Source organism: Mesoplodon bidens (assembly GCF_964165515.1).
Source record: "Mesoplodon bidens genome assembly, chromosome: 4".
Taxonomy (NCBI): domain Eukaryota; kingdom Metazoa; phylum Chordata; class Mammalia; order Artiodactyla; family Ziphiidae; genus Mesoplodon; species Mesoplodon bidens.
In genome coordinates this window covers 171,024,998-171,052,357 of record NC_138160.1, presented here as the reverse complement: position 1 = coordinate 171,052,357, position 27,360 = coordinate 171,024,998, and the positions used below count along the sequence as shown (strand labels likewise).

Below are 27,360 nucleotides of genomic sequence, written 5' to 3'. Positions count from 1 at the left end.
CATCGGTGTGGCCGGCACAAAAGCTGCGGGGAGGGCACTGAGAGGAGGGGAGGAGGGGTGGAGGGGCGGAGGGGCGGGCAGAAGCTTCCAGAAACTCTCCCTCCCCAGTTCTGGCTCTTTATCACCTGAGCCAGACGGGAGAGCACCTGTGCCTCAGGTACATCTAGAGGCGGGAGCACAGGGACAGATGGCCATGATAGGGTGAGGGCCGGGGGATCCACCTTAAAAAAAACCTGCTCTTGTTATCTCAGTAGTTTACCATATTTTAAAAAATAATAAGAATGGACTAGGAAAAAAACTATTAGATGTACACCAAAATGTTACAGTGGTTATCTCAGAGGGCTGGGATCCCACATGATTTTTACTTTCACACTTTTCAACACTGCCCAGATTTTTAAAAAACATTCACTGAAAAAAAAAAAAAACATTCGCTTTATTATTTCAATTACTGTGTTTCCAGTTTGAAAAAAATGGAGAGGGACTAGATACCCACTGTATTAAGGCCCAGCTCAAACCTTATCCCCGAGGATTCCCTGGCAACCCTGCATCATCGCTTTGACAAAATCAGCTCTTTAATAATAGCATCCGGGCTTCCCTGGTGGTGCAGTGGTTGAGAGTCCGCCTGCCGATGCAGGGGACACGGGTTCGTGCCCCGGTCCGGGAAGATCCCACATGCCACAGAGCGGCTGGGCCCGTGAGCCATGGCCGCTGAGCCTGCACGTCTGGAGCCTGTGCTCCGCAACGGGAGAGGCCACAACAGTGAGAGGCCCGCGTACCGCAAAAAAAAAAAAAATAATAAATAATAATAATAATAATAGCATCCCCCCTGCCAGTGCTGGGCTAAATATCCCGCTTCATCCTCACAAGATGTAAAGACCCCACCAAGGCACTACCCAGAAGTAGTGTTTTTCTTGGTTTCTTCTTCTTCCTAATTATGAATTATGTGCTCACTGATAAATTTTCTAAAGTAAAGAAGAATAACAAATATCACTGATAACCCCTGGTGCAGCGAGAAGCACTGTTAAGTTTCACACGGATTCTTCAGATGTTCCTGTGTGCAAACTTTCACAGAACAGGCTCCTCACCTACAAGCACATCCCTTTCACAGGAATCTGTGGTTTCAGTGGCTGCCTGGAGTTTCATTGTGAGGTTGTGCTGTGACTTCACCAGACCCCGATTCTGGACATTTGGGCTGTTTCTCCTATCTTCCTTCGGGTGTCGTCTGAGAGGCCTTCCCTGACCCCCCTCTGCTGCAGCATCCCTACAACCAGTAGTTACTGCTGACTCAAGTGTTCCTGTCGCCCCCCCTGCCCCTACCACCCACAATGTGACCTCCGGGAGGGAGGGAGCCACCTCTTTCCGGGTCTTGGTTGTACCCCTGGTACCCGGCACACAGTTAGGGCGAATGAATGTCTGTTGAATGAGTGCATGAATGTATGAATGAATGAATGGACTGTTCTGTGATGAACACAGCTGCAACGCAAGCAAACACCAACTGGAGGACCTTCCCTCCACCTGGGGCCTTCTCTAACCTCCTCCCCCAAGTCTCCCTTACCTGGTCCTGCACCTTTCCCTGGGGTAACCAACGGGGTGGGGGAACAGCCCCCGAGTGGGAAACCCCAGGGATACCAGAGGTGCCATTTTGGGGGAGAGGAAGGCGGTGGGTGTCAAGACAGGCTTGAGCCCTTTAAAAACACTCTCCTTGCTGCCTAAGAGCTCTGCCTGAGGCTTTCAAAGCAGAAAGAGGACTACCTGAGAGGTGCAGGGCTCCGAGAGAGGCCAGGGACAAGTGAATCATGACCCACATAAAGCCCCAAACCGAGTTTTGGAGGTTTCCATGCTTCCCCCTCCCCTCCCCCCAGCACAGAGGCGCTGACCTTGGCAGAAGTTGGCAAATCCTCTGCACCTGTGCTGGGCTCTGATGTGCGTGGGAGCATGGGCAAGGCCAGCCCCAAGTGCACTTCAACAGACCCTGAGCCCGTAGCCAGGACCCCAGCCCATCACTGTTGCAGGAGAGATGGGGAAGAAAATTCAGTGTGTGCCCCTCACACACAGCCTCTGCCGGCATTTTAAGGCCAACCTCAGAGGGCTCTGAAGGTCATGTGCACTGTGAAAGTTCAGCCAGTCACCCCTGGTTTCTCGTATTAGGGGAGAAAGGGAAGTCTTCATTTGACCCCTTGGTGTCCTGCACTGTTACTAATTGACTATTAACCCACACTTTCTTCCCATCTCTGCTTAAAAGTCACTTCTGAAAAGTGTTCCCTGGTCATGCCCCTGTCAGTCCCCGAGCATCCAGGACTTTCTATCCATCCATCCATCCATCCCTCCTTCCCTCCCCCCATACAAGCACCATCTTCTTCACCCCTGACTGGGCATCACGAGGGCAGGGGCTGGGTTCATCTTGTTCGGCTCTGTGACCCCAGCACCTGACACAAAAGAGATACTCAATACTTACCCAAATCTCCAAATTTGGGGAACTGCAAATACTTGGAATGAAAAGGTAAGAAAAAATGAGTTGCTCCTGATCTTAGGTTGAATAAAACTATTCATCTAGTTGAGCAATTCCAAGTACTCACAAAGGCTGGCAGTGTGAGGACAGGGCAGGGGTGGGGAAAATGCTGAATTCCAGGGGAAGAGAAAGCTGTCCTTGCCTTGGGGTGGTGTGTGCCTCAGTCTACTCCACAGCAACACAGGGTAACCGAGGAGGAGGAAGGCCAGTGTTTACAGAGGCCTGGGAGCTTTAAGAATCATAAATTATGCCCTCCACACTTGGTCATTCCAAAGGTAATGCTTCCCAACGTGTGTTCCATGACACCCCAGCCCCTGAAAAAAGGGTTCTCTGGGCCATTAGTTTGGGAAACGCTACATACATATTAGCCCATTAGAGGCCCTGAAACATTTGTCCAGGAAAAAACTTACATAGTCTTGAGAAACTCTCAGTTAAATTTATTTATCCACAGACCACTACCACCCACTGTCCTTTTTCAGGGGCACACTAACAACATCCCAGAGAGCTTGTTCTGTGAAATGGTGCTTTAGGGTGCTGGCAGCTGGGCCCTGGTGCGCTGGGGAAAATGAAACCCCGGCGCATCTGCAAGGCAATACTCTGGCGAAAATCCTTAGCTCAGTGCCTAAGAATTTGATGATTCGAAATCAAGAGATTAACTGAAAAGCTTGCTGAGATTAAAAACCACAGCTTCCACCTGAAGAATGGCCCCTGGTAAGAATTTCCACATGGCTGTGGTATTAGGGGCCTAGGAGGGGCACAAGAGGCCACAGAAGCCCTGGGCAGCCAAGTGCTGGGTGGGTGCCCTGCCTTGAGGAGTCCAGGGACTGGGCCCAAGATTAAATCTCCTGCCCCGTCCCATCTCTTTTATATATATATATATATATATATATGTATGTATGTATGTATGTATGTATGTATGTATGTATGTATGTATGTATGTATGTATATATTTATAATTTTGGCAGCTCCCAATTCTCCGTAAACTACAGACCTGGTTCCTCCTTGGTTACCTTCTGTTGCTACTGGATAGACTGAGGCACATGTCACCCCAAGGCAAGGACAGAGCTTTCTCTTTCCCCTGGAATTCAGCTCCCTGAGTTTTATACCTCCCCTATGGTCTTCATGAGTATCTGGACCTGCTCATTATGATGAATGTATCCTATTTATAATTTGAAAGCTTCTATGTATGTATCATATTATACATACCATTTTAGACATATGTATCATATTTATAATTTGAAAGCTTCTATGTCATTTGCCAGACCCTGCATCCCATGCACTGTGTCCTCTCATCCTCCAACAGGCCCACGAGATGGGGATCATCAGCACCCCAGTATTCCAGACAAGGACGGCTCAGAGAGGCTAAGTAACCTGCCGAAGGCCACCTAGTTAATAAAGGACGGATGTGAATCTGGGCTTTCTGACTCCGTGATCTTAACACTATGTTTTGGGGTCCCCATGGGATAGTTTAGGTTTGTGTTTTCCTTCCAAAATCATGCAATAGTTAACTGATTATAAAATATCTCATCACTACAGAAATTTTAGAAAATACGATGAATACAAAGAAAATTTAAATCACCAGCAATCTCTCCACCAGGAGATAACTGTGAGCATGTATGAGTGTCGATATATGCCCTTCGGACACTGTTTCTCTGCACACAGACACCCCCGACAATTTAACCCAATTTAGGCTCTCCATCCCAACACCCACCCTCTTGACACGGGCCCGGGCAGAGGTACTGCCACTAACAACAGTACCCAGGAGACTGAGGCACAGAAGTTCAGTGGCCAAGGCCACATTCCGGCTTAGTGGCAAATCCTGGCTTGGACATCAGAGGAGCTGGCCGGGCCCGGGGTGTGACGTTGCTTTGAGTGCGACAATTGCTTCATACAGCCCAAGGTGCAGAGCATGGCTGAGCTGCTCTCCCACACCAGCCACTGAAAGAAAACCACCCTGGGTCTCCTCCCGTGCTTCCCACCATGCTCATCCTCCCTGCTGCCAACGGCTACCTCCCGAGGGAGGCTGGGCCTCCAGGCTCTGGGCCAGCTGCTTGGGAAACAGCTCCAGGGGTTGAGTCGGCCTGAGAACAAAGAGCAGCAAGACGTGAAGAAACGCCATGGGTAACCAAGGTGACCAACAGGCAGTGGAGACTTGCAAATTGAAAGGGAAAAAGAAAGGGGTGCGTTGGTTCTTCAGAGGCCTCAGGAGGACACACCACAGACCTGGGAGGCCCTGCAAAGCTGGAGGATCACTCACCCTCCCCTTCCTCTCTTGCCCGATTGCTTCATAAACCCCGAGGAGACATTTTCCGTAAAAAATCAACTTCTCTGCGGGAACATTATTGCAACATTCTTGAGAGGGTGGCTTGCAGTACATGAAGCCAACAATGCTGGTGACATCCTCTCCTGCTGATATCTGGCCTGCAGCTTTCTTCCAGCAGAGAGAAAGGTCACCCCCAGTCACCCCATCTCTCAAGGGTCCCCTGAACTCTGCAAATGGCAGGAAGACCAGCTCCAAACATACCGCCTCATTCCCAGAACCGAAAACACCCACAACCTTTTTATTAAACGCCCCCAGAGTTCTTCCATTCAGCAGCTTCCTGATATGACCACGTCCCACACCTTCTCGACTGGGGGTGCCCCTCATTTTCCCACACCCTCCATCACCTAGGGGTAGGGGTCATGATGTGCCCCCTTCTATGGTGGTTCTCTGCAACAGGTCCAACCCTTGACTCTCTCTTCCTGTTCCCCTGGGTCACCATTCCTAAGCTGTGGCCTCAAAAGCTCTTCACTTCATACTTCCAGCTCCCCTCCCCAATTTCCAGATTCCTTCTGATGGATTCTTCTGGGCACCCAGACCCTACTGTGCAGCCCAAAACGAGTCAGTTAGGGTAACCACCACCACTAACCCCCAGTCACTCCAGCTGGGACTCCAGTCCCTTGCTGACCTGGGTTTCTGCAACCGTGGTCAGTTGATCACAGGCACTGGAATCTCCTGGGGATCTACTGAAACATGGAGGCTGTCCCCAGGTACTGAGTTGGATAGCGTTTCACCCAGATTCATGTCCACCCGAAGCCTCAGAATGTGACCTTCTTTGGAAACAGTCTTGACAAATGCAATCAAGTTAAAATGAGGTCATACTGGATTAGTGTGGAGCCTCATCCAATGACTGGTGTCCTTATAGGAAGAGAAAACAGAGACGCACAAACATACAAAGGGAAGACTAGGCAAAGACAAACACATGCAGAGGGCCAGGTGAGGATGGAAGCAGAGAACGGAGGGATGCAGCTACACGCCAAGGAACGCCCAGGGTGGCCGGCAACCACCAGATGTTGGAAGAAACAAGGAAGGATCCTCCCTGCAAGCCTTTGAAGGGATCACGGCCCTGAAGACACCTTGATTTCAAACTTTGGGCCTCTAGAACTGTGAGGGAATAAATTTCTGTTGTTTTAAGTCACCCAGTTTGAGGCAGCCCTAGGAACCTATTACACTCCCCATTTCCTGACTTACTGAATCAGACGTCCTGGGACGGAGTTGGGCACCTAAATATGCTTTACAAGCACTTCATGTGAGCCTGATGCTTGACTATAAGCTCCGTGAAGACAGACAATTTTGTTTTATTCATCACTTATATCCCCAGTAGCTAGCAGTGTGTGGCATGTGGTCGGCTGCTAAAAAACATGTGTTGAATATGCAAGAATGAACCTGAGCCGATGTGCAAGAACTACCAGTGCCTTGCTTGGTCAGGACATTAAGGCAACTTTAATTATCAAATAAAATGATGTGCAACAAACATTCAACAATGTCTAGCATACTGTGCCCAATAAACACCTACTCCCTTAATTTAGAGGGCAGTGGGAGTTTTGAAAGAGTACACAGAAACTAGCAATTAATTGCCGGAAGGAGCTTTCTAAGAACACTGTTCACTGTGAAAAAGGCCAATCCCTCAGCAATGGAAAATCTCTTTGTTCCAACAAGTAAGAAACATGAAATCTTTCACTGTTTGTTAACCGGTCCTTTTGACCCCACTTCCTAAAACTCTCAAGTCTCCCCACTTCCTGCCCTGGTTCAGAAGCCATCTCCTTGGATCATTACCAATACCCAGGTCTCCAAGGCCAAGATCATTTTCCAGTGATTCAGCACTCACTCCTCACAGCTCTCCATGTGTCTCAGAATAAGTGTAAACATCTACGGAGACCTGCATCCCAGAGCCAATGCTCCCGGTGCATCTCCTGCTCCTCCCCTACTCACCACACCGCCCCTGGCAGGTCACTGATGTGTGACTATCACACGCAGCCCTGAGCCCTGGTAGATGAACTTCCTCCACATCTCACCTTCTCTTGGAAGCTCTTCACACTTCCCTAGGCAATGGGGTGTCACCGCTGGTACAGTGGTTAAGAGTGTATGCTTTGGGGCTTCCCTGGTGGCGCAGTGGTTGAGAGTCCGCCTGCCGATGCAGGGGACACGGGTTCGTGCCCCGGTCCGGGAAGATCCCACATGCCGCGGAGCGGATGGGCCCGTGAGCCATGGCCGCTGAGCCTGTGCATGCGGAGCCTGTGCTCCGCAACGGGAGAGGCCACAACAGTGAGAGGCCCGCGTACCGCAAAAAAAAAAAAAAAAAAGAGTGTGTGCTTTGGAGCCAGGTTGCCTGGGTTCAAATCTTGGCTCTGCCATCTACCTGCTGTATGACCTTGGGTAAGTTATTTAACTCTCTAAACTTTAGCAGGCTCATCTGTAAAGTGGAGATAAAATGAAGATAATTTAGTACTTACTAGAGGCGGTTGCCGGAGGATTTAGATAACAGGAGGGAACATACATCAAGCACACAACAAGCACCCATTAACGGGGAATAGCATTGCTACATTTCACTGGATTTTACGACCATTAACAAATAGAATGGCCAGAAGTGGTTTGAGGTGATTAGCCTCAGCTGTGCTAAGAACAACACACACACACACACACACACACACACACACACACACACACACACACACACACCCGCCCCTCAGCCTCAGCTGTGCTAAGAACACACACACACACACACATACACACACACGCCCCTCCCAATCCCCAGGACCGGAGTGGGGCTTGGGGCTGTGGTATCTCCTGGGAGAGCCTCTTAGGGTCTGCAGGTCATACACGGGGTTCAGTAAATGACTGCCTAATGAAGAAGTCGTCTGCCAACAAGCCATGGGGATGGTCCAAGGAAATGAGCCAGAACTCTGCCTTCCCAGATTCACGGCCAGGCCACCTGTGGCCACCCGGCTTCCTCCCTCCTGATCCAAATGCTGAATCCCCTTCACCTGAAGCAGGCTTCCAAGGAGGATTCCTACCTGGGAAGGTGTCGCTAGTGGTTTGACACAAGTTCCCCCAGAAAGTGCTTTATGGCCCATCTTAAAAGTAACCATGCAGGGGCTTCCCTAGTGGAGCAGTGGTTGGGAGTCTGCCTGCCGATGCAGGGGACACGGGTTCATGCCCCGGTCCGGGAAGATCCCACATGCCGCGGAGCGGCTGGGCCCGTGAGCCATGGCCGCTGAGCCTGCGCATCTGGAACCTGTGCTCCGCAACGGGAGAGGCCACAACAGTGAGAGACCTGCGTACCGCAAAAAAAAAAGTAACCATGCAAAATAAACCCTGAAATATTCAGGGATAATGGAGTATGATGTCTGCATCTTGGTCCAAGAGGGGAAAAAAAAACGCCTGACAGAAAAAGGGGATGATAAGGCAAATGTGTTAAAGTGTTTACAACTGTGTACTGTGTTGGCAACTCTAAGTTTGATAATACCTCAAAATAGAAAGTTAACACAAAAGAAGAGACCAACGAGAGATTCCCACTCAGAGCTAACAGCTCTGTACCACTCGCCCCAGGTCGCCCCGCCGCTGAAGGGAAGTCCCTGTTACACATGGCTGCCTTCAAGGCTGCGTGCGACTCCCCTGCATTTTCAAAGTCAGACTCCGGACAGCAGACCGTGAGGTTTTAAGGTCCCAGCTCCCCCACTTAATGGGGGACCTTGGCCAAGTGCTGAAGCCCTTGGAGGCTGTTTCTCTCCCAGTAGATGGAGTTACTGGCAGCTGTGCTACCCACCCCACCAGACAGTGAGGTCCAGGAAGGCGATGTGTGTGTGGGCTGTAAGGCACAGACCCCAGACCAGGCGTCCGTGATGAGCACACACCAAGGGGCTTGTGGCTACTCTGCTCGGAACTGGGGAAACACAGCCCCAGCCTGCTCTCATGCACCTGCCGTCTAGAGAGGGAACCAGATCCAAATGGAACAATCCCACTAAGAAGTGTACAATTACAAGTCATGATGGGTGCTGAAGGAATAATCGAGGGTAGTCTGAGAACGTCACAGGGGTGCAGACTGACCTTGTGTGCGAGTGGGAGAAGGTTCCTCTGAGGAAGTGATGTTTGACGGCCAACTAGAGAGCAAGGAGATTGCAGCATATTCTAGTCCCACAGAGTAGGGAAGTATACAAGCCAAACTGTTAACAGTGAACTCAAGTTAAGAATACCATGAGGAAGTAATAGGCCAAATTAAGAACAGGGGGTGTCCCTCAGGAAAAAACCCAGTGGCATGAAAAAAACAATTTTAAGGAGCTGGGAGACAGGGAGACCATTACAGAATAAAAGACTTAAGAGTAATTTTTAAAAACCTACTGAATAGAAGATATTTGCAAATGATATGACTGATAAGGGGTTAATATCCAACATATATAAACAGCTCATACAACTCAACATCAAAAAACAAACAATCCAATTAAAAAATGGGCAGAAGAACTGAACAGACATTTTTCCAAAGAGGAAACGAAGATGGCCAACAGGCACATGAAAAGACACTTAACATCACTAATCATCAGGGAAATGTAAATGAAAACCACAACGAGATAGATTATCACCTCACACCTGTAGAATGGCCATCATCAAAAGAGCACAAATAACAAATGTTGGCAAGAATGTGGAGAAAAGAGAACCCACCTACACTGTTTGTGGGAATGCAAACTGGTGCAGCCACTGTGGAGAACAGTATGAGATTTCCCAAAAAACTAAAACCAGAACTACCATATGACCCAGCAATTCCACTCCTGGGTATACATCTGGAAAAAAAAACCCCAAAAAACAGAAACACTAATTCAAAAAGATACAGGTACCTCCATGTTCATAGCAGCATTATTTACAATTGCCAAGGTATGGGAGCAACCTAAGTGTCCTTCAACAGATGAATGGATAAAGAAGATGTGGTACATATATACAACAGAATACTACTCAGCCATAAAAAAGAATGAAATTTTGTCATTTGCAGCAACATTCCTGGACTTGGAAGGCATTATGCTAAGTGAAATAAGTCAGAGAAAGACAAATACTGTATGATATCATATGTGGAACCTAAAAAATACAACTAGTGAATATAACAAAAAAGAAGCTTACAGATACAGAGAACAAACTAGTGATTACCAGTGGGGAGAGGGAAAGGGGGTGGGACAATATAGAAGCAGGGGATGTAAAAAAAGGGTTATTACAGGATTATATGAAATCATGTATGTGAAACTTTTGAAAATTATAAAGCACTATAGAATTTAAAGAAACTTACATTCAATTAAAAAAATATAATGCATGGATCTTATCTGGATTGTGATTTTGAACAATGCAACTATAAGTGCCATTTCTGAGACAGCTGTGAGAACTGAATTATGGACTGAGCAATAGATTATTAATGAATGATGGTGAGTTTGTAATAAAATAATGGCATAGTTGTTATGTCAAAAAAAGAGGCTTTTATTGCTTAGTAGATATTTATGGGTGAAATGACATGCTGTCTGGGGAAGATGAAACAGGTACTGAAGCTGGGTAGAGGGTACATGGGGATTCATTCCACTTTTCTTTCTACTTTTGTGTATCTTTTTAAATTTCTATAATAAAAAGGAAAGCACAGTGGTTCATTCCAAAGAGTCAGGAGTACTGAGTTACTTGCATTTTTTTTTACAAGGATCAGGAAATTAACTGTTATTAAGCAGAAAGTTATCTACCTCATCATATTTGATAACTCCACCTATTTTAGTCTATGCATGAACCACAGTGAAACCAATTCCCCTCTGATGGGCATTTAGGTTTTCTCCAAGTTTTCCTTACAATAACTGAATCCATCCAATTCCTGATGCTTTTCTCTGTTCTTATGATCCTCCTCACTCCTTGTCAACCCAACCCACCCACGCAAGTCAATGGATGACCATTTTTGGACTAAGTAGCTGGTGCTACCAGGGGAGATGTCCCTACCACAAAGAAGGCCTAGGCCCTGGTACCATCTGCTCCAGTGACCTGCAAGGGAGCCAGTGCCGCAGGACAATTCAAATTCCACCTCAAGATTCAAGTTTCCAAGTAACTGCCACTTGGGGGTAGAGGGAAGCACACACTGCAACAATGGGGCTCAGAGGGAGCCTGGGGAGTTTTCTGGCCAGGGCCAAAGGTCAGCAGCCCTCACCCAGCCTGACACAGGTCTCAGGCTGGTTCCCTGCTGCATATGGGCCTCCCCAGATCCTGGAAAGTATTCAGAGTTCTGTACCCCTTCCTTCCCACCCGTTAGTGCTTTTCCCATTCTGGGTTCCTGATTCTTTTAAACACAGCCAAGAGACACCATTTTGACCTACTGAAATGGCATGGACTTTTTTTAAAAAATAAGTTTATTTATTTTATTTATTTATTTTTGGCTGCGTTGGTTCTTCGTTGTTGCGTGCGGGATTTCTCTAGTTGCAGTGAGCGGGGGCTGCTCTCCGTTGCGGTGCGTGGGCTTCTCACTGCGGTGGCTTCTCTTGTTGCAGAGCACGGGCTCTAGGTGCACGGGCTTCAGTAGTTGTGGCTCACGGGCTCTAGAGCTCAGGCTCAGTAGTTGTGGCGCACGAGCTTAGTTGCTCCGCAGCATGTGGGATCTTCCCGGACCAGGGCTTGAACCCGTGTCCCCTGCACTGGCAGGTGGATTCTTAACCGCTGAGCCATGAGGGAAGCCCGGCATGGACTTTTCTTTTTTTTTAAAGGCTAATATCCAGGGTTAGCAAAGTTACTGGGAAGCTGACACCCTCCCACACCACTGGTACAAGTGCAGGCTGGTGCAACTTTTGATAATTTATTAACTGGTGAAACTCAAAGTTCTTAAAATCACACCCCAAGACCAGCAATTCCATTTTAGGCATTTATTCTCATGAGCACACTCGCAGACAGAAGAATAGGATCACCACTGTAGTGCTGTGTAAAATCAAATGGTACAGGAGAAATGACCCAAAAGACCATCAAGAGGGGGATGAATGAACAAATTATGTAATATACATACTGTGGACTACTACTCAGCAATAAAAAAGAAATAAACTCCTAATAGATACAACATAGGTGAATCTCAAAAGTGTTCTTAAAAGTGAATCTCTAAGTTAAAAAAGGCAGACAGAAAAGAGCACATATATGTAACTCCATTTATATGACACTCTGGAAAACACAAACTAATCTACACAGACAAAAAAGCAGATCAGTGATTGCCTGGGGCTGGGAGCATGATGGGGTGAGTGACTGAGAAAAGGTACCTGGGAACTTTCTAGGTTGATGGCAATGTTCTGTATCTTGACTATGGTGGTAGTTACATGAGTATATACATTTGTTAAAACTCACTGTATACTCGAAACTGCATATGCACTTAAGATCTGTACATTGTATTGTATATAAATTAACTTCAATTAAAAAAAATGAATAAGCAGCTCCATCTAAGTATCTAACAAAGAAATGAGTTAAATCATGGTATATCCATACAATAAAACATTATGCACGATACCGCAGAAGAATAGTTAATGACAAAAAAAAAAAAAAGAATAGTTAATGACATACCAAGTTACTTAGTATATGCAGTTAAGAAAAAAATTGTTATGAAACTATAATATACTATGATAACATTTATATAAAATAAAATGTATATATTTGGATAAAAAATTACCAAAAAGAAATATTTCATTCATTCATTCAACACAAATATATTGAGTATCTACACTATACCTTTATTGTTAAAATGAGCAGAAAAGACCCCAAAAAAATCCCTTCTCATCATGGAGCTTCTGTTTGGTCATTTCATAAAAAATATTTAAATTATTAAACTGTAAACATTAAAAAAAATCAAATGGTACAGGGAAGTGTGTAAATGCTACTACCACTTGTGTTAGAACACACACTTGGTTTGTTCATGCAGAGAACAACTCTGGAAGGATTCATGAGAAACTGGGATCAGTGGTACCTTTCAGGGAGGAAAACTAGAGCCTCTTCACCATCCACCCTTTCATATAACTTGGGTTTTTTTCCCTTTTTACTATGTTCTTTTTTTTTTTTTTTTTGCGGTACGCGGGCCTCTCACTGTTGTGGCCTTTCCCGTTGCGGAGCACAGGCTCCGGACGCGCAGGCTCAGTGGCCATGGCTCATGGGCCCAGCTGCTCCGCGGCATGTGGGATCTTCCCGGACCGGGGCACGAACTCGTGTCCCCTGCATCGGCAGGCGGACTCTCAACCACTTCGCCACCAGGGAAGACCTACCATGTTCTTATATTGTCTATTCTAAATAAACACAATCGCTTCTAATTTTTTGCTAAAGTCCAATAATCAGGAATTGGGTGGAGAAGAATGATATGGAAATGTGAGCATGACATACTACAAAATCAACAAAGTGTTCTGAGAAAAGGTATTTTCCATTTTTACTAAATAAAAACTCCAAAATAAAAATGTGTTGTAATGACAGGCACACAAAGGAACAGAAGAACCTACACCAAAATGTCAACAAATTACTTCCAAGGGGTGGGATTGTGGGGGGGAATTTTACTTTCTTCTGTGTGCTTGTATTTACTTTTGCAGTTTCCTAAACAAACAAACAAACAAAAACCCCACTCTGTGTGTTTAATAACTTTAAAAAAAAAAATGAAGGGACTTCCCTGGCAGTCTAGGGGTTATACCAGATTCCATGCTTCCACTGCAGTGGGCATGGGTTCAATCCCTGGTCAGGGAACTAGGATCCTGCAAGTCGGGCGGCATGGCCAAAAAAAAAAAGAGAGAGAGAAAATAACAGACCAAAATTGTCACCTCTTTCTGCCAGGTTCTCTCAGAGAGAACTGTTGGCTACACTCTCTTTACCCAAGGGGCTATGTGGTTTAGGAAGACAAAGAACAAGTCAAGGGCAAGGGCACAGGGCCAACCCAAAGCCTGAACTGTCCTCCCCTCACTTAGGGAGCACAGGCTTTCCCAACCATCCAGGGTGCCCACCAAGACCCTTCCAGAGGCCCTGGAGACTGATGGAGGACACCCATTTTCTCCCAGGATACCTGGGAGGCAGGGGGCAGGAATCACTCTCCTGGTTTATAGATGAAAGGGAGGCTCCAAGATAATCTGCTTCTTCCACAGATCAGGTGCAGAGACCAGGTCTCAGCTGAGTGTTGAGGGCACCCTGAACACTTCCTTATCCTAAGGCGTGTAGGACTCGAGAGAAAACGCCAAGTTCTGATTCAGTTTTGTCCCCAGCTTCCTACAGAACACAGGTGAGGTAGTGGAGTGAGGGCGTCTCCAAGCTAGACACCACTCTGAATGACATCTCATTCCACCTACAAACCCCATTTCTCAACCCACCTTCCATCCTCTGTCTGCACACACCTTGGGAGCAGCCCAGATCATCTCTTCAGGATGCGTGCAGGAAACTCCTGCTTATACTAAAAGCCTCACCATTACCTCCAGGAAGGGGCCCTGAGGGACGGCTGCTTAGGGTCTCACTTGAAGATCATCACCATGTCAGTACCTAAGTGTTTGTCAAAACCAGCATGTGGGTCTGAAAGGCCTGAGTAACACATTCCTGGAACGAAGCTGGGCAGACACATCCCAGTGTCTGGAACACTTTCTTATGGGTGGATCTGGGTGTGCCTCATGATTTGGGAAGAACTGTTCCCTGGGGGTGTAGAAACCCAGAGGGAGGAGAAGGGAATAGAAAAACCAGTTAGGGGGTGACCTAGCCAAATGGCTGAGCATGGACCTGAGTCACCACCTTCTATGAGGAGACAGATGTTCAGCCTTGCAGTGGGGAAATTCAAGGAATTTAAGGGGAGGGGTGAGAAGAGAGAGTATTGATGTTGGAAAAGAGAAATAAAAGAGGCTTTAGGGGTCACTAGAAAATGGTGCAGTTTTAACCCAGGTGAAGGACAGAGCAGGGATGAGATTCTACCACATGCAGCTGTCAGAGTTCGGGCAAGAGAGGAAGGCCCCACAGCATCTCTCCCTTTCCCCAGTCAGGGGAAACAGGAACAGCCCACCAAGGACGCCCCAGGGCAGGCAACAGCAGAGGCCAAATCACTTCAAGGAGAGAAGCACCACGCACAGCTGAGGCACCAGGACCCACCAGGACCAAACAAGGGAGGCCCCGGCCGGGCAGTCAGGCTTCTCAGAATGGTTTGGGGAGAACCTAGCTCTTGGCGAACCACTGTACCATAAACTAAAATACAGAGCCTACAGTATCATGGAGGGCAGAGCCTCAATTGTTCCCTGCCTTGGACTTCCATTCTTTGCTAAAATGGATGTTTTTCTCCCCAGATTTATGTTCAGACTCTAATACAATCAGGGATTTGATCTCAAGAGAGTGACTGACACCCTCTGAGTCTTGTAGTTTCCACCTATCACACGGGGTCAATCCCAGCACCGGGGCAGGTATGAGGAGTGAGATACTACACAGGGGCGTGCTTGGCACACTGCCTGAACTACGGGACGTGCTCAGTAAATAGTAGCCACTAACATCATCACCACTAAGCATCATTTTTGTTGTTGGTGTTTTAGGTCTTTGTATAAATTCAGTCCCAAATCAGTAAAAATGTCCTTTATCACTCCATTGGTTCAAAAAAACATGGTCTCACACAGCTAAAGACCTTTAAGTGTGCAAGGAGCTGGCTTCAGTAGGGAAAACACATTTGGTGGCTGGTTGCTCTGCAGATCTCAAATCTGGGGCAATGGGGAAGACCCCCAAGGTACCAGGCGACTCTGATCCTGGGAGAAGACGAATGCCCAATGGAGGAAAAGCGAGCCTCGGGTACGCGGGCTCCCCAGAGCCCCAGAAGATAAAGCTACCAGGTCATGCTAAGCAGCGTTTGTCAACGTGGCTTTGGGACGGTGGGGTACTCTTTCCCCAAGTACCCACCCCAAACCCTTATATTCACAGTCTTTCACATACCCAAGAAGCCTTAAATCACAGTGATGGATAAGGGTCCTTAAACACACTCTTTGCTTCACTAATATAAGCACTTCTTCCTAACTGGAGGGACGATTATGTGTAAAATGGACATAAGTCAAACGGAGACCAGAGCAAGCTCTATCTATTGTGCTGCTCATTAGAAGATAAAATTCAGGAAGGAAAATGGAACTTCCTGACATAAGTGTGGGAGGAATGATCTAGACTTCTATTATCCGGGCTTAACCTGTAGTTCTTTTCCTAAGATCCTGAGGCTGGACTTCGGTCCAGGTCAGTGGATCTGCCCTTGTGGGAAATTCTTTTTCTAGCCCCTCCTCTATTCCTCTCCTCCCCCCACATTATCCAAGGAAAGAACGAGACTGCCTACTATCTAAGTCTGTAGGAGGCCAGGAGGCAGCCTCTCCCTGGTCCTGTGCCTGGCACTGCAGCTGCTCACACAGACTGCCCCAGCCAGGCCAGGGGCACCTCCTGGGACATGCCCAAGACCCAACGGAGGGTCCCTGGGAAGCATTCCTGCACCACCATTCAACGTGCCCCCGCAAGTCCATCTGAGCCTCGTCCTTCCATTCTGTGCTCCCCCAGGGGCTGTGTCTGCAGCAGGTGAGGGGGTGGACACCCCTTGCCCTCCCTCCACACCTCATCACACTGGTCTGGGAATCCCGAGATATCACGCATACTTCATGCCTGCGAGGGGCTCACACTCTAGTGAGTAGGACAAGTTACTACACAGGTGACAAGGACAATGAGAGAAGCATGAGGTTGGGGCCAGGACACATGGGGGAAGGGAGAGAGGCTTGAAGAACCAGGAAGTTGGCCCTCAAGCTGACAGCCATCCCATGACCTAATTTCATCATGTGTACCCAGAACCTGCTAATTTTAAACTTGGGTGGATGCATCTTTTTGCCAAAAAAAAAAAAAAAAAAAAAAAAAAAGGGCTGTCAGTCTAATCTGAACACTCCTTGGGGCATACAGCTGGTTACTAGAAAAACATCACCAACAGCCTCACTGTCACCACCAGCATGGTGGGGATGATCTGCTCCTCCCCCCATGTTCAGTGAAGAAGTTCAAGGGCACAGGTGTGATGAGGAAGAATCCTGACCCCCCTGTACTGGCTGGCACCCCCAGGCCCAGCAGAAAAGTAGTCACAGGAGGGGGACTCTCACTCTGCTCCAGCAGCAGCAGTAAGGCCAGGTAGGATGATCAAAGGAGTAAGTTAATATTTGAAAACGATGTGACCTACAAGGTCTTGATTTCCAAAATATACAAACAGTTCATACAACTCAATAACAAAAAAACAAACAACCCAATCAAAAATTGGGCAGGGCTTCCCTGGTGGCGCAGTGGTTGAGAGTCCACCTGCCTTTGCAGGGGACATGAGTTCGTGCCCCGGTCCGGGAAGATCCCACATGCCGCAGAGCGGCTGGGCCCGTGAGCCGTGGCCGCTGAGCCTGCACGTCCGGAGCCTGTGCTCCGCAACAGGAGAGGCCACAACAGTGAGAGGCCCGCGTACCGCAAAAAAAAAAGAAAAAAAAAAATAGAGTCATCATATGATCCAGCAATCCCACTCCTGGGCATATATCTGGAGAAAAACATGGTCCGAAAGGGTATATGCACCCCGATGGTCACAGCAGCTCTATTTACAATAGCCAAGACATGGAAGCAACCTAAATGTCCATCAACAGAGGAATGGATGAAGAAGATGTGGTACATATATACAATGGAATATTACTCAGCCATCAAAAAGAATGAAATAATGCCATTTGCAGCACCATGGATGGACCTAGAGATTATCATACTAAGTAAAGTAAGACAGAAAGAGAAAGACAAATACCATATGATATCACCTATATGCAGAATCTAAAATATGATAGAAGTTGATTTATTTAGCAAACAGAAACAGACTCATAGACGTAGAAAACAAACTTATGGTTACCAATGGGAAAAGGTGGGTGGGAAGGGATAAATTAGGAGTTCGGGATTAACATATACATACTACTACATATAAAATAGATAAACAAGGACCTACTGTAGAGCACAGGGAATTATATTCAGTATCTTTTTTTTTTTTTTTTTTTTGACTGCACCACGTGGCATGCGGGATGTTAGTTCCCTGACCAGGGACTGAACCCACACCCCCTGCAGTGGAAGCGTGGAGTCTTAACCACAGGACCGCCAGGGAAGTCCCTCAATATCTTGTAATAAACCATAGTGGAAAAGGATATGAAAAAAAAAATATATATATATAAAACTGAATCACTTGGTGTACACAAGAAACTAACATAACATTGTAAATCAACTATACTTCAATAAAATAAATAAATAAATAGGAGTACTTTAAGGTTGAGCACTGGATAAAGGGGGCCTGAAAAGAGAGGAAAGGGAGCCATCTCTCCATAGCAATTTGGGCGGGAAGAGGGTTCCACCCTCCCATTCACTAGTCAGAAAGGCTTCCCGGGGCTGGGCAGAAGATCTTGCAGATGGGGTCTAGTTCCTGTGTCCTACCCCTCAGCAGGCACGTGACTTCTGGCCCACTGCTCCCCCTTCCCAGCCTCAGCCCCAACACCATCCAAAGGTCCAGTGCTGCCTTTCTTATGAAGACCCTGTCACACTTGCGAACCCCTCAGAGAGGGTGGTCACAACTCCAAGCCTTACCCTAATCACGCATGTCACAAAAGGGGCTATTGGCCTCCCCCGGAGTGGTCGTTAAGTGGAAAAGCATAGAAAAGCACAGCACCTGTCAAGTAGCCACCACGTGCCTCACACGGCTCTCAGGTTCTCTCACTGAATCCTAACATTCCTAGAAAACATTTCCCCCAGTTTACAGAAGAGGAAATTAAAGAAGATTCACTCGCCTCATCATTCTGCAAAGGTCGGCTGTGTTCTGGACACTGCGGCCCCGCACTGAACAAGACAAACACAGGCTTGTTCTTCTGGAACGTACATTCTTGTGTGGGGGAAAAGATAATAAGCAAACAGAAAATAATCCCAGACACTCGTTAAATGCTATATAGAAAACAAAACAGGATGATTTGATTGAGGGACACAGAGGAACAGTTATAGAGAAAAGGAGACTCCAGATAGAGGGAACAACAGCCCGTGCAAAGGCCCTGAGGCATGAAGGAGCTTGACTTATTCAAGGAAGAGAAAGGAGGTCAGAATGGGATGGGGCAGGAGACAAGGCAGGAGAGCAGGCCAGGGCTGGGCTGTGTCAGGTAACAGAGGTGGTGATAAGGACTGGAAATTATAACTGCAGTGGGATGATGGTAGAGGTCTTTAAGCAGAGAAGTGACACAATCTAAGTTCTGCCTGTTGTGGGAAGAATGAACAATGAGGGCCAGGTTTAAAGAGGTTTAGAGAGGCTAAATAAGCAGCTCAAGGTTTCACTGCCATTAGTAGCTTGCATTCAACACCAAGGTTTGTTTCCTCAGTGTCACATTTTATACACTGTAGTATAACACTATACTGGAATCTCATATCTGACAAAGGGGGGGGGGCTCTCACTATCTCTGTCATCCCAGGCTTGCTTCCTGCACCAGTCAAGTGAGGATAACTGCTCCTGGTTCTATGATGACAATTCAACAGCCTAGATGGAAACATACTTTGTATTCATCTGGCAGCATTCAACAAACAAAGAGTATGACATTATAAGCAAGAAAAGCCATGGAGAAAAGGGAACCCTCCTACATTGTTGGTGGGAATGTAAATTGGTACAGCCACTATGGAAAACAATATGGAGGTTCCTCAAAAAACTTATATATGCCACTCCTGGGCATATATCCAGAGAAAATTCTAATTTGAAAAGATACATGCAGTACTTCCCTGGTGGCTCAGTGGTTAAGAATCTGCCTGCCAATGCAAGGGACACAGGTTTAATCCCTGGTCTGGGAAGATCCCACATGCCGCGGAGCAACTAAGCCCACGTGCCACAACTACTGAGCCTGCGCTCTAGAGCCCACGAGCCACAACTACTGAAGCCAGTGCACCTAGAGCCCATGCTTCCTCAACAAGAGAAGCCACCACAACGAGAAGCCCGCGCACAGCAGCGAAGAGTAGCCCCGCTTGCAGCAACTAGAGAAAGCCTGTGCACAGCCACGAAGACCCAACACAGCCAAAAATAAAATATTAATTAATTAATTAAAAAGAAATGAACAGAAAAGACACATGCACCCCTATGTTCACAGCAGCACTGTTTACAAGGAAGCAACCTAAATGTCCATCAACGGATGAATGGATGAAGATGTGATATATATACAATGGAATACTACTTGGCCATAAAAAAGAATGAAATAATGTCATTTGCAGCAACATGGACGAACATAGAGATTACAATACTAAATGAAGTAAGTCAGAAAGAGAAAGACAAATACCACATATCAGTTATATGTGGAATCTAAAATACGATACAAATGAACTTATTTACAAAACAGAAACAGACTCACAGACACAGAGAACCAACTTATGGTTACCAAAGGGGGAAGAGGGTGGGGAAAGGATAAATTAGGAGTTTGGAATTAGCAGATGCAAACTATTACCTATAGCGTAGATATACAACAAGGTCCTACAGTATAGCACAGGGAACTATATTCAGTATCTTGTAACAAACCATAACAGAAAAGAATATGAAAAAGAATATGTATATGTATGTATAACTGAATCACTTTGTTGTACACCAGAAACTAACACAACATTGTAAATCAACTATACTTCAATTAAAAAAAAAAAAAAAGAAACCCAGGATTTACCCTAATAAGACCAGCTTCGAGTCACAGGTGACCCCGAGTATCAACCCGAGTGAGTTTTCTATCTCTAACCTGAAAAACCTGGACAAACCCGTCCTCCTTCAAGGTAGGCAGCCCAACAGTGAACTCATACGGCATTATGGCATGGGTGAGCCACAATTAATGGGGAATTGCCTAACCTGCTCCTTTTTTTTTTTTTGCGGTATGAGGGCCTCTCACTGTTGTGGCCTGTCCTGTTGCGGAGCACAGGCTTTGGACACGCAGGCCCAGCGGCCATGGCTCACGGGCCCAGCCGCTCCGCGGCATGTGGGATCCTCCCGGACCGGGGCACGAACCCGTGTCCCCTGCATCGGCAGGCGGCCTTTCAACCACTGCGCCACCAGGGAAGCCCTGCCCTGCTTCTTTGAGTGGCTGGAGGAGAGATTAGAACAATCTTGCTTATATACAAAAGGCTGAGGATTCTCAGGTAGTTGAGCTGGTTGAGTTTATACTGCTCTCAGAAATCCTTCCTGCTAGAAAGGACCAATGAGGTCAAAGCCATTCCTCCTAAGCTATGAGCAGAACTAACAACCAGTCGAGCCTACAACGAACAAGGAAGCCCAATTTCCACGGCAGGCCTCACTAATTTATTTAGCCACCACCTCCAGAAAAGGACCAAGACCTTACTGCCTGGTCCACCATCCCACTGCCCCAGCTTTTTAATTGAACCATCAAGACCTGAATTTCTTCTCCAGATGCCTAAAATGTGCTTGCACCTTGGGCCATTCTGTTCTGGGAAGAAGACCAAGGGAAGCAGAGGAAAGCCACAGCCCAGACAAGCAATGCAAGATGGAGATAGACTAGGTATAGGAAAAAAGAAAAAGTAATTTTACTAGAAGACAGCTACCTCCTGATGAGGAAAAAACCCTGTGGTGACTTTTTAGGCAGAACTCCATAGACATCGGGTGCAAATGCACTGGATATGAGACCTGTTTGTGTAGGGAGCCAGGTAATCCACTAAGACCTTTCCCTCCCTGTATTGGGTTGAATGGTGTCCGCCCAGAATTCATGTCTACCCAGAACCTAAAAATGTGGTCTTATTTGGAAATAGGGTCTTTTCAGATGTAATTAGTTAAATTAAGATGAGGTCACGCTGGATTAAAGTAGCCACTATTCCAATGACAGGTGTCCTTATAAGAAGAGAAAATAGATACAGATAGAACACCATGTGACAACAGAGACAGAGATGGGAGTGATGCCTCATGAGCCAAGGAATGCCAAGGAGTAGCATGGCCTTGCCAACACCTTGATTTTGGACTTCTAGCCTCCAGAACTGTGAGAGAGCATATTTTTATTGTGTAAGTCCCCAGGTTTATGGTACTTTGTCCCAGCAGCCCTAGGAAACCAATACATACCTTTATTTCACACCTGTTCCCCAAACCACCCTTCCCAGTCTCAGCCCAGGGGCAGGAGACAAGACGCACAGGCCACATCTCTAATCCACCTGGACTCTTCCACCTTCCTGGAGCCCATCAGCACTTCTCCTTTTGAGGTGAGGGGGAAAGCAGAGATCACATTTCAGGTGCCTCCACCTTCTGCCACCAGCGGCAAACTGGCAGGGGAGTGTTTGTTGTCTCCCCACATTCTCTTAGTTTTGTAGCCTCTCCTTTATTTATTTATTTATTTATTTTTAAATTTTTTTAACATCTTTATCGGAGTATAATTGCTTTACAATGGTGTGTTAGTTTCTGCTGTGTAACAAAGTGAATCAGCTATACATATACATATATCCCCATATCCCCTCCCTCTTGCGTCTCCCTCCCACCCTCCCTATCCCACCCCTCTAGGTGGTCACAAAGCACCGAGCTGATCTCCCTGTGCTATGCGGCTGCTTCCCACTAGCTATCTATTTCACATCTGGTAGTGTATATATGGCCATGCCACTTCCTCACTTCGTCCCAGCTTACCCTTCCCCCTCCCTGTGTCCTCAAGCCCATTCTCTATGTCTGCGTCTTTATTCCTGTCCTGCCCCTAGGTTCATCAGAACCATTTTTTCGTTTTCTTTTTTTAGATACCACATATACGTGTTAGCATATGGTGTTTGTTTTTCTCTTTCTGACTTACTTCACTCTGTATGACAGACTCTAGGTCCATCCACCTCACTACAAATAACTCAATTTCGTTTCTTTTTATGGCTGAGTAATATTCCATTGTATATATGTGCCACATCTTCTTTATCCATTCATCTGTCGATTAGGTTGCTTCCATGTCCTGGCTATTGTAAATAGTGCTGTGTAGCCTCTACTTTAGTGTTTCTTAAATCTTATTCAGTCCCATCCTAGATATATTTGGGGTGGGGGCATTAACTACGTATGCCTTATACTATCATTTACCTAATTATTCTTTATGTAAAGTCACTACTTTTACTTAAATTTATTTTAAAAGGAACTACATCGTTACAATATATGGAAAATCATCATCAGTTAGCCTATGCAGAACTTGCTCGATATATGTTTTTAAATTGCACATTAAAGTAAATACACGATGATTATTTTTTTTAAGTTCATTCATGTACCCTTTAAAATAATCTCGGGTGACAGTACTATGGGAAATACCACCTTAAGGGGTACAGTTTAGTTGTCTGAGAACTCTGGGCTCCTAAGCAGAAAAACCAATTTAAGCTCTCCAGTCTCGTTTCTCACCTCACGACTGTCCCAGGAGGAGGCTAAGAGCAGGAGGGAAAAAAAGCACCGGGAGTTTCTAGTTCCCACGCAGGGCGACCTGAGGATACTGAGTCGAGGGCGAAAGGGACTTTTTAAATACCCAGCCCTGCGAGTGACAAGGGCGGGGATAGACTGACCTTCTCGCGCAGGGTGCAGTGGACGTCCGAGGCGACACGCCCTTCCCACCACGGCTCATCCATCATCGAGTCTACAGCGCCGCGACGCGAGGCTACCGGGCTCTCAGGGCGCACCCTGTGTGGACACGGGCAACTTCAGCGGCCGCAGCGCGCCCCCCGGCATCCCATCCTCTCTCGTCCTCGGCCGGGGTCTCTGCCGGGCGCCCCCTCCTGTCCCGCTCAGCGGAGCTGGCGGTCGCCTCCCATCCCGGGAAGGTTGCAGTGCCCCCTCCCCTCTATTCGCGGAACCTGAGGCGACCTGGAGCTGTGCAACAACTTGCAGAATTTTTATCTTCCCTTTTGCAAAAGTTGCAGAGAAAGTTGCCGACTTCGCTAGCTCTCCAGAGGCCAGGGCTCTGGCAGCGGCCACCGGCTCGCTGTCCCCAACTCCTCCCCCGCCGCCCAGCCTTTGTCCTGCTCCCACATCCTGCCCTCCAGCCGGGGCGAAACTCACGCATCCCTCTCCGGGCGTGGGGGGCTGCGGGCGCCAGGCCCCCCCGGCCCAGGGCCGAGCTGGCTGTGCCCTGGGGTGCCTGCACGCGGATGGGCCGTAGCGCTGGGCGCTCCACGCTCTTGACTGCCGCCTCCGTAGCCCGGCTAGCCCCCGCCACCGCCGCGCCCCTGCGTACGCTCGGGTCCCTCCGCGGCTCACAGCCTCGGGGCCGCCGGGGGCCTTTCTCTCTCGCCGGGGGAATTGGGGGCCGGGCCTCGCGCATGCGCCGCCGGCCCCCGCACCCCGCGGGGCGGGGGGCTGGGAACTGGAAGTCTTTCTTTCGCCGGCGCTGGCTGCGTTTCCTGTCAGCCCTCCTCCCCCGCCTCGGTGGAAAGCTTCCTCTCACCTTCGCGTGGGCACCGGGTCGCCTCCTGGGCACCCCGAGGACTCACGCGGGCATCGATGGGACCGCGGCGCCAGGACCGCGGCGCCACCTGCGCGCGCCACTCATGAAAGGCGCGGACAGAATGCCCCCAGAAAGTTCTCTCTCCCGCGTGCGCTGTTCTAGCCAACCTTTCGTCGGTTCCACCTGGTTGGTGTTTTTTTTTAATTTCTTTTTTTTTTTTTTAACCGGCCCTGGAATGGGGAGGTGGATTTCCAAACGGACAGTTCCCACGAAATCGCCAGAAAATCCGCTCTTGATTATTCACGAGTCCCTGATTCTAAAGGAGGCTCAGTAAATCAGCGGATATTTTTTTGTGCTCCTGCAAGGTATAAATTGTACGCCCTACATTGGGAGAAAACCAGTGTTTTTGGAGGGTCCGCTGGATGGAAGGCATTGTCTTTTTGATTGTTTTCGGAAAGGCATGCCCTTTAATCAGCTCCTCTGATGGCACAGAAGATTGATTGGTTTTTGTGATTCTTCTGGACGTTCACAGATCTGTTTCAAATCCAGCTAGCAGCTGGGTGACTTTTGCCATGTTCCTCAGACTCTGTAAGCTTGGAACCCTCATATGTAAATTGGGAATAAAAATTGCACCAACCTGCTGGAGATACTGTATCATTAAATAAGATACTTCATATAAAGGGATAATCGCCATGCCAAGTATAAAACAAATAGCTGCCACTAAAGAGCCTTTGGTTTCTGACTGGTACCCAAGTACCCACCTGGAAAAAAAATTTTTAAATCAGCTTTGATAAGCTTCAGTAGGTGCTTAAAGAGAAGTTTTAATATAAAAAATAAATTTAAAAAACTGTGAAAGTGAAAAATATCTAAGAATAAACAATAAGTGCAGGCCCTTAATAAAGAAATTATAAAGGTTAAACATAATAAGAAAGGCTTGAAGAAACAGAAATAGGTGAAAATATCAACTTTACTCAAATTAACTCAATAAAATTCTAACGATTGTGGGTAGATGGGGGTGGGGGAGGGATGACAACACTTTTCTAACACTCAAATGGAGGAATATCTATGACAAAAGCTAAGATTTTTATATTTTAAAAATGGGGTATAGATCTATATATTGCTGGATCTTAAAACATATTGCAAAGCTATAATAATTCAAACAGTGGTGTTGACACAAGAATGGATGGATAAGTATCAGTGGAATAATTGAAAGTTTAGAAACATATCCTACATACTTAAAAATTAAGTGTGTGATAAATGTGGCATTTCACTTTTGAGGGGAAAAGGATAAATTCTTCAATAAACTGGACAGAGGAAATTAGTTAACTTGGGGGAAAAAGGTAAAACTAGGGATTTATTTAAAGCATCATCAAAATAAATATAAGAACTTGTCAAATGACAAAACTAAAACAATTTAGTAATGAGTTTGATGTTCTTTATTTAAGGGAAAACAATTCATGAATTGGGAGAGTGCAGTGCCTCACAAGCGGTGGAACATTCTTCCCAAGGGATTTGGGGGAAAGCGAGTTTTATAGAGCATTAGAAGGGACAACGAGGAAACAGAGCATGATTGGCTAGGAGGTCCTGTTTTCTAGGGTAAGGTGAGCCAGCTTTAGCTGAGCTGGAGGACTGTGATTGGTGTAGTTAGGTTTCCTAGACAGCGAGGTGTTTCCCATAAATGCAGGCTGATTTAGGTTTAGATTTGTGATGTAGGCCAGGCCACTGGGGCAGCCTCCATTTGGTGGGTCCCAACATACAATTTAACTTTTTCAAACCCAAAGAACTACAAAGAAATATCAACACACCCCCCCTAAAAAAAAAAAATCACAAGAGAACTAAAAGAAAACGCAGGTTATTTCAGAGGAGAAGACCTAGAGCTTAAGAAACAAAAGGCCAGGATGAGTATATATATTTTAATAAATATGTAAGACTTAGACATCAAATATCACCAAAAGGGAAAATGACAAATTGAAGAAAATGTTTTTAACAAATGTGGTAAAGGTTGATCTTACTATATAGACCTCTTGTAAATCAATACATATTATAAAACGCTAATACCTGAAATGCAGAAAAGGATGAACAGGCATACATGATAGAAGAAATTCAGGGACTTCCCTGGTGGTCCAGTGGTAAGGAATCCACCTTCCAATGCAGGGGACGCAAGTTCAATCCCTGGTCCGGGAACTAAGATCCCACATGCCACGGGGCAACTAAGCCTATGTGCCACAACTACTGAGCCCAAGCACCTCAACTAGAGAGCCGGTGTGTCGCAAACTACAGAGCCCATGTGCTCTGGAGCCCCTGCACCACAACTAGAGAGAAGCCCACATGCCACAACAAAGATCCCACGTGCCTCAACTAAGACCCAACGCAGCCAAAAATAATAAATAAATATTTTTTAAAAAGAAAGAAGAAATTCAAATGGACAATTATCATTTTTTAAATGCTCATACTAGTAAAGACATTAAACATGTTTTAGAAACAAGGTATATCTTTGTCAAGAATTTTTAAAACACAAAACACAGGATTGACAAATATACAGTGTTGGTGGGAATATAAATTAATACCATCTTCTGAAAGACAATATCACTCAAAAACCTTAAAAATGTATCATTGTATCCAACTATTCCACTTCTGGAAATTTATTCTAAAAAAATAAGCAGATGAGTACAAAGATTTCTTTACAAGGGGTTTCATCAACAAATGCTCTTTTATCATAGTGAACTATTAGAACAGGGACTGGTTAAATAATAATTTGGCTCTTACCATTTTTTAAGGAATGAATAATGACTTGAGAAAATGTTCACAAGACATTAAGTGAAAAAGGAGATAAGAGTATGATCCCAATTGTATATTACATTCACACACAAACACAAAAGAAACAAAAAAAATCTGTAAAAATATTAACTGTGTAATCAGAGTGGTAGGATTATGGGTAATTCTAATTAACTTTTTATTCTAGTATATCTGAATTTTCTAAATTTCTATAAGAAACATGCATTACTTTCACAAAAAGGAAAAAAGAGTGAATGTTATTTTTAAGTAATCACCGATATATTTACTAGACTGGCCTTCCATTGAATAACAATTCACAGTGTTGTTTTGTTTTTGGTTTTGTTTTGTTTTTTTCATAGCAGTATTATTTCTTTCTCAGGCTACAC

General features: G+C 46.3%; 1 protein-coding gene across 1 annotated transcript in view; it reads right to left on the bottom strand.

Moving 5' to 3' along the window:
• CCNJL (cyclin J like) overlaps window positions 1–24,076 on the bottom strand; it is a gene marked incomplete at its 5' end in the record, with an annotated part of 55,433 nt that extends 31,357 nt beyond the window's left edge. Inside the window, 4 exon segments of the mRNA XM_081230796.1 lie at window positions 23,322–23,436; window positions 23,815–23,828; window positions 23,830–23,958; window positions 23,960–24,076. Coding sequence (XP_081086922.1) covers window positions 23,322–23,436; window positions 23,815–23,828; window positions 23,830–23,958; window positions 23,960–24,076 — 375 coding nt within the window.
• Between the last annotated feature and the right edge of the window lie 3,284 nt (window positions 24,077–27,360).